The sequence below is a fragment of the Leptonychotes weddellii genome, chromosome 4 (assembly GCF_054177405.1).
Source record: "Leptonychotes weddellii isolate Sample4059 chromosome 4, ASM5417740v2, whole genome shotgun sequence".
Taxonomy (NCBI): Eukaryota; Metazoa; Chordata; class Mammalia; order Carnivora; family Phocidae; genus Leptonychotes; species Leptonychotes weddellii.
Genome location: NC_138372.1, coordinates 39,095,865 through 39,103,510, shown reverse-complemented (window position 1 = coordinate 39,103,510; position 7,646 = coordinate 39,095,865). Strand labels below are relative to the sequence as shown.

General features: G+C 57.1%; 1 protein-coding gene across 11 annotated transcripts in view; it reads left to right on the top strand.

Annotated features, from left to right (window-relative positions):
• The first annotated feature begins 3,155 nt into the window (after positions 1-3,155).
• The window catches only part of LRP8 (LDL receptor related protein 8), a 76,014-nt gene continuing 71,523 nt past the window's right edge, over positions 3,156-7,646 (top strand). For 3 of the 11 annotated variants that reach the window (XM_081816972.1, XM_081816971.1, XM_081816969.1), the window contains exons 1-2: positions 3,166-3,458; positions 4,234-4,353. In XM_081816972.1, coding sequence (XP_081673098.1) covers positions 3,335-3,458; positions 4,234-4,353 — 244 coding nt within the window. In that variant the 5' untranslated portion in view covers positions 3,166-3,334. Of the gene's footprint in view, positions 3,459-4,233; positions 4,354-7,646 lie in introns of all 11 variants that reach the window. The other 8 variants (XM_081816965.1, XM_081816964.1, XM_081816967.1 and 5 more) reach the window with 5 other exon arrangements.

Below are 7,646 nucleotides of genomic sequence, written 5' to 3'. Positions count from 1 at the left end.
TCCCAGAGGAGGAGGCATTTGAGCTCAGGCCCAAAGGATGAAATAGAAGTCAGTCAGTGCACGAGTGTTCTAGGCAGAGGGTACAGACTCGCAAAAGCCTAAAGCTCCGGTTCTTGGGGGGCCAGGGTGAGGGAGTGGAGTGTGCATGGACTGGGCCCCTGGCATTTCTGGAAGCAGGACATGGAGGCTTGGGAGGGGCACAGTGCCATGCTGACAGCAGGTGGAAGGTCACCTGTTTCTGTCTTGTGGGGAATCCACTGCACTTGCGGTTGGGTTTGGGGATTTTCTTTGGAAACCCAGAAGTGGGCAACAAGGCCTATATGCTTGAGTCAGCCCAGAATGGAGAGAGAGTACAGGTGGGGACAAGGCACCCAGGCAGCAGAAGTTATACCTCACTCTCCCTTTGGTGTCTGGCATCTGCCAAGAGCTGCGCTTTCTCCATCTGCCCCTCATTGGAATTAACCAATTTATGTGCCCTGAAAAATTCCCCGTTCTGCCACCTGGGTTCAAATGTTAGCTCTGCCATTTACTAGCTGTGTGACCTCCCCATTCCTTAGTGTGCTCATCCGTAAAATGGGATAAACATATGACCTGCCTCATAAGGACTAAATGGGTTAAAGCATTTAAAACACTTAGATGGGGCGCCTGGATGGCTCAGTCGTTAAGCCTCTGCCTTTGGCTCAGGTCATGATCTCGGGCTCCCTGCTCAGAGGGGAGTCTGCTTCTCCCTCTCCCTCTGCCCCTCTCCCCACACTCCCTGCTTGTGCTCTCTGCTCTCTCTCAAATCAATAAATAAAAGCCTTAAAAAAAAAAAATAAAGCACTTAGCTGGTGCCTGACCCCCAGCAAGTGTGCAGTGAGAAGTAGCTATTATTATTACTTGATATGGTTTACCTTTTAACTTTTTCAAGTATTTAGTCGTCATTTATCTAATGCTTGTTATGTGCCAGGTCTTGTACTTATCCTCTGAAAATAAGGATGACATAGTCCTCCCAGGGGTACAGAACCTTCAGTAAGGCAGAAACAAATATTGGTCAAATGTGTCCCATGCCAGAGACCCAGAAATGCAGGACAGCGGCTTCCTGTCCTCAGGGAGGTCACAGGCTGACTAGGGAGAGAGGGAAGTGGCCCACATTGGCTGTGGGCTGAGAGGAGCCTGGAGAACCTCTGATGAGGGGCTGTTGAGAAACGAGGAGTTGCCCATCTTGGCAACTGGATCTGCGGGAGACCATATGAGCAAAGGTCCCCCTTTGGAAGGGGAGGTCAATGAACGCCTGCACTCAATCTTTATTCTTTGAGTGTTGGGAAGTCACCAGGGGTTTTTGAACAGGGAATTCTGTTTAAATAATAGAACATAACTAAGTTATTATGTACCAACTGTATGCTTCATGGTGCACAGACGTCATCTCATCTACTATAATCCTCACTGCCCTGTGAGATGAGTTCTGTCATCATTCCCGTTTTAGATGAAGAAACTGAACCCGAGCTGGGAACCAGTTTCTTTAGATGAAGAAACTGAGCCAGTGATGGGAAATAACCTGTTAAGGTTAACCTTAACCTCATATCACCCTGTTTTATTTTTTCTCATAGCAGTTATGGTGATCTGAAATTATCTGTTTGTTTTCTTGCTTTTGTGTCTGTCTCTCCCAAGTGAGTTGTAAGCTGCAGGAGAACAAAGAGGGACCTCCTATATTTCTACACTGTATCCCTCGGCCTCAGATAATGCTGGGCACGAAGTAGGTGCTCCATAAGTTTTTGTTGAAAGCGTGCATGTAGTTCATTGCCTGTGTGTGGATGGTCTGTCTTCCCACCAGTCAGGGACTTCACCAGGACTGGTACCTTGTCTGATTCACCTTGGCACCCCTAGGCCCAGGAAGGGTTGGCACAGAGCAGGGCTGTTATATATACTTGTTAAATGACTGAATGAACAAAGGCTAGAAGGGCTTATGGCACGAATGCCTACTGGGCTCTCTGGGGTCTGCACCCCTCTCCTATGAGGTAGCCACAGCCATTGCCAAGGGGCTGCCCTTTGTGGGAAGGAATAGGGCTCAGTAACAGGGCTGCTGATAGACAGTGGCTTCCAGGCTTGGGACTCACAGCTCCCAAAACTCCTTCTTCTGCCCCTCTGCCATGGAGGTGAAGTGGCAGGAGGAGACGGGAGGGTGAACCTACATTGGGCCCAGACACCTGCGAGTCTGTCTCTTTTAGTGGCCGATGCCCTTGAACCTCATTCTCCAAAGAAGGTTGTGCGGGATCAGCCTCACTTACCAGCAGGCAGGGAAAACCTAGTCCCCAGTCTGCTCCCCACGCCCTGCCATGGGCAAGGTGGGCCTGTGACCTTCCAGAGAAGGGGACTTCTCCTTTATACAAAGAGTAGACAGAGGTCCTGGGTGTGCGTTCCCTATAGGCAGGGATAACACATCCTTTTTGTGGAGCCCCCCAGCCCCCCCTTCTCTATCACAGCAAAGACTAGGTGTTGTCCTGCAGGTGCCCCTGATCGCCCCTTTGCCTGATGGAGAATGCTGACGAGGATGAATGTATAAAGTCTGTGTGCCGGGCCCAAGCCACCTGCCTCACATCCTCAGCCATGGTCACGTGACCATGTAACATGCACAGAGGCACATGGGCACATTAACCAGCTACACGCATGCATTGTATCCGGGTGGTAGCGGATGAGGGGTGCAGAGGTCCAGTGCAGCTCCCCGAGCTTCTACCTGATCTCACACGTCGGGGTATGCTGACCCTTATCCACCACCACCACCTCTGCCCCATGTGCACATTGCGCAGACCGGTGCCCCAGGGAACATCTCCCCTCCCACCCAGGTTTACTCCTACACACCCCTCAGCCTTCTATCAGCCTGTCACCTCCTCCAGGCACCCAGTGCTGCTTCCCCTGGCCTGTCTGCTACCTCTGGGGCAGGGACCTTGCCCGGCTCATCTCAGCATCTGCAGCGCCCATCCCGCAAGCGGGTCCGCCGCTGGGTCAGCGCGCGCCAGCTGAGGGAGGAGTGGACCAAGGACAAGAGGGAGGAGGGAGAGGCGGCAGCGGCGGGAGGAGCGTGGGGGCGGGGGCGGCGGCGGGAGGGGGCGCGCGCGCCGGCGGCGGCCGCCCAGGGCCGGGGCCGCGCGCCCAGCCTGAGCCCGCCCCGCCGCCGAGCGTCACGGAACCTGCTTGAAATGCAGCCGAGGAGCCGGGGCGGGCGGCAGCGGTGGTGGCGGCGGCGGCGGGGGCAGCGGCAGCCCCGGCGCCGCGGCAAGGACTCGGCGGGCTGAGGCGCGGCGGCGGCAGCCGCACGGGGTGCGCGGGGCGCGGCGGCCGGAGCCCGGGGCCCGCCATGGGCCGCCCCGAGCGGGGCGCGCTCCGGCCGCTGGCGCCGCTGCTGCTGCTGCTGCTGCTGTTGCGGCTGCAACATCTCGCGGCGGCGGCGGCGGCGGCGGATCCACAGCGCGGCGGCCAAGGTGCGTGAGGCTGTTCCCCCGCCCGGCTCTGCGCCGCCGGAGCCTCCAACAAAGCGCGGCGCGGCGACCGGGTTGCGGGGTGCGCTGGGGTCCCCGAGCCCGGGCCTGGGTGGGATAGGCTTCTCGGGACCCAGCTCTCCTTTAATTTGCCCTCGACCCCCGCCCCCACGGCTCCCGGTGTCGTTGGCTCTGCCTTCTGGCACCTGCTCCTGGGAGATGGGCCCAGTGAGGGCCAGGCGGGCCGGGAACTTTGTGAGGGGTGGGTAGGGGGTGGTCATTGATGGTTTCTGGTGGGCTGCGTGATTCTAGCCAGCGGGATTTATTTGACACGCGCGCTCCGCGGTGGCGGTGAGCTGAGCAGGGCGACTTCCCCGCCTGACAATGCGTTTCCGGCAACCCCTGCGCGCGGCGGAGAAAGAGGGGCTGCGTGCGAGGGGGTTATGCCCGCAGCGCCCAGTGCGTGTGTCGCGGCGTGTTCGGGGGCTCCTTGTGGGGCTGCGTCTGCGTAGATCTCTATGGGCCGTGAGTGCGGGTGAGTGTTCTAAATGGGGGTGTACCCAAGTGGTGTGACACCAACTGTGTCTGGCCTCTAGTGCCACCGAGCAGCCCGCCATCCCATTACCATTCTGCCCTCCTTCCGGATCGAGGGCGCCCGAGGCCGCCGAGGTCGTTGGCTCCATCATCGCCTCCTTTCCTTCACCCCAGTAGAGCCCTCCCCGCGGCCAGGACTGCACTGTCCGCGGATCCGGCTCACGCCCCTCTCTCCCCCGAGCAGGGCCGGTCAAAGAGTGCGAAGAGGACCAATTCCGGTGCCGGAATGAGCGCTGCATCCCCTCCGTGTGGAGATGCGACGAGGACGACGACTGCTCGGACAACAGCGACGAGGACGACTGCCGTGAGTGGCCGGCTGGGGAAGAAGGGAACGGGGCGGGGAGGGGGCGGTGCCGGCCACCTGCTTGGACCTCACTGCCGGGAAGCTGCCCTGGCGCCTCCTTCCTCAGGGTTGGGTGGCTCTTAGCGACCCAGCGTGAGCTGGGCGGTCAGCGTGTCCTATTGGGGTCCGGGGCGGAGCCCGGGGCTGGTGTGGCCCAGGCGGAGGGCGCGGTACGCCCGGGTTGCCGGGCCGGAACTGTGGGCAGGGACGCAATCGTCCCTGCAAGCGTCTAGCTTCCTGCATTTAGCCCTCCTGGACTCCTGCGTCGGCCCCACGGAACGCGCCAGTGTTTCAAAGTTCTAGGCAATTCCGGGCCTCGCCTTGCTGGTGTGTTTTTTTTTTTTTTTGTGAATGAATGGGCTCCCCGGGGCCCCTGATTGGCCAAGCGAGGACCACCCCATAGGCCCCCGTGGCCAGAGCGGCCAATCGTGGAGCGGGCGGGTGTGCAGTTTTCGGGCGCCGGGCATATAAGGACCCGGCCCCGGCCCCGCCCCGGCCACACCCCCGCGCGCTTCTCCAGGGAGGTAGGTGCCTGTGAGGCCCGGGCGCTGGCTGGCTCCCTCTGCTTTTCTGCCTAGTCACCGTGTAGTTTTTTGTGCCACCCTGGTGAGCGGACCACGCTCTCCTGCTGGCCCGGCGCGGGCATGAGTCATGGGGCAGACCAGGAAGCAGAGGTCCAGGAGAAAGAGTTTGCTTCCTGGAGAGGGCCCAAGGATTCCGAGGCTGCACGTGAGCCCTCAGTCGGTGACGGTGTGCACGTGGCAGGCCTCCTTTGCCTAGTGTGGTGCCACTTGTACACCCGGGCCCTACAGCTTTGCAAGTTCTTTCTTGCGGTGCTTGTGCTTTCAGATGTTTGTGGGGGCAGAAGTGAGTTAGTAGGCAGTTGCTGTGAAGGAGTGTAGCTCCAGGAACAGAAAAACAGGACTCTTTAGAAACAGACGCGGGTGGTCATACTCATGGTTATTGAGTGCCTGCTCAGTGCCAGGCCTGGGGCACTTTGGAGAAGGAGCCCACCCCACAGGCCAGGGAGCCCCGGGTCTGCAGGAGGGCAACAGGTGAACAGATCCACAGCACCACACAGTGGCAGGAGGGGTAGGTGGACACCTGGACAGGCATTGTTGAGTCCTTGAGGTTGTCTATGGGCTTTCCAGTCAGCCTCTGGATTCATTCTCAGACGCAGTCCAGAGATGGCTCTGTGTCTTGGGCGCATCTTCCCCCTCCTGTCTTCATTTACTCACCTGACCACTTGGGCTCATGATTCTTGGCTTGTTTTTGAGGACCAGTTCTAGTAATGTCACTGGAAGTCAACGCCACTCACACGTGCTGTTTGCCGTGTGCCAGTCCTGCGGTGAGCACTTACCTCACATAAACTCCACTCTTCTCAGCAGGCCGATTTCACAGGCTAAAGAAACTGAGGCACTGAGAGATTAAGCTACTTGCTCCACAGTTATTGACCTGCTAAGTAGAAGCCTAATCATAGCCTCATCATTGATTTCCTGGTGCTTTTGCAATGATGAAAATGGCAGTGCTGGGGTAAAATATTATAGCGAGTCTCACCCCTGGGAGTTGTTCTGTGATCCTCTTACAGCGGGAGCGCTGAGGATGAGGCAGGCAAATAGAAACTGCAATTCTGGGTTGGTTTCAGCTTATCTCCCTGGCTCTGTATAACAACAGTCTTGTGAGGGTTTTTTCTTGTCATCCCCGTTTGTAGGTAGGGATGCTGTCTCAGAGACGTTGGATGATTTGCCCAAGGTCACACAGCTGACAGTGACAGAACTTGGTCAGGATGTTCACATGCCTCTTAGACACAGACAGTGGGGAGTGTGACGTGGAAGGACCCAAGAGCGTGATCCAGGAGCTAGAAAGCCATGCTCTACATGTTGGGCCTGTTGCTTCTCATCTCCATGTGAGCCCTCCATGGAGGAGTGAAGTAGTGGGTGTCCGGGTGACCCCTGATGGGACCAGGGAGCTCTTATGGCCAATCGGGGCTCCTGCTTTCCTTCTGAGATGGAGGGCTAGAGTCACAGGCGCAGAGTTACTGAACAAAAGCAAATGAGGTTGAGGGCTTGGAGTGGAAAGGGTGGGAGCTCTGGTTCGTACCAGTCCTACATGGCTTAATTTTTCTGAGCTGGTTTCCTCATCTGTCAAATGGGGCAGCTGTCCCTCCATGATAGGTTGTATGTGTGGGAAGTCTTCAGACAGGGCTGGTGAAGAGAAGGGAATGGATGAGCCTAGGAGCCACAAGGAGAAATCTTGAAGAATGCAGGTGGAGGTTTTGAGTGGCTATGTTGGGCTATGTGTTTGAAAGTGGTCTTTCATCATCCCCTCCTTCCCCATGTGGGGAGCTCCCTACCCCCCACCCCCGCCCCATGCTGGGCTGCCTGACCAAACTGCATTTCCTTGAACTACCCTCTCCTCAAGTCTGTTGTGTCCTCCCTGAGCAGCCTCTCTGCCTTATATCTGATACCCTCCTTTGGCACTCCAACCCTTCTACCCTATGAGAGAGCCTGAACCACCCACCTCTGTACCTCTCTGGGCCTGCAAAATGGGCATTGCAATTTGTAAGTGAAGTCTGGGTGAGGCAAAATGAGGGCAAGCTCCCAAAGGGGCCAGAATGCAGCCTAAGAATACCAAATGCTGATGGAGGCTAGAGGGAGGAGGTTTTTATGTTGAGGAAGCCAAGGAAGACTTCCTGGAGGAGGAGACAGCTAAGCCAGCCAGGCCTTGAAAGATGATAACTAATATCATTCCCACAAGGCTTACTATTTAAAAATAGTTGGTGCGGTCCCCGTATTATGGAGTGGGAAACAGGAGTTCACAGAGGTGAAATGGCTCCCCCCAAAGTCACATAGGTCCCCAGGGTTGGAGCAAGAACTCAAACGAAGGGCCGTTAAGCCCTAATCTTTATCCACAGTGGGTGGGACTTGGCACTTACTGGAGACACTGATAGAGGTGGGAGGATGGGGAAGTGAAATGCTTGTAGGGCTTCAGTTCCAGGTTCAAAAGACCTTCAAAGTGGAGGAAAAGGTTGGAAGCCTGAGGGCCAGGCTCAAGGAAGCCTAAGGGCAGCCCAGCCAGGCAAAGTGGGGTGGGATCCCCGGCTGTGGACCTGGTCACGTAGGCCAGTTGGCGCCTTGGCCTGTTTCCTGTTGCTCCTTAGTGTCTGGGGGGCAGAGACAGGGTTCTGGTCTCTGGCCAGCCCTTTGCTCCCAGAGTAACAACAACAACGAACACTTACTGAGTAATTGCATTAG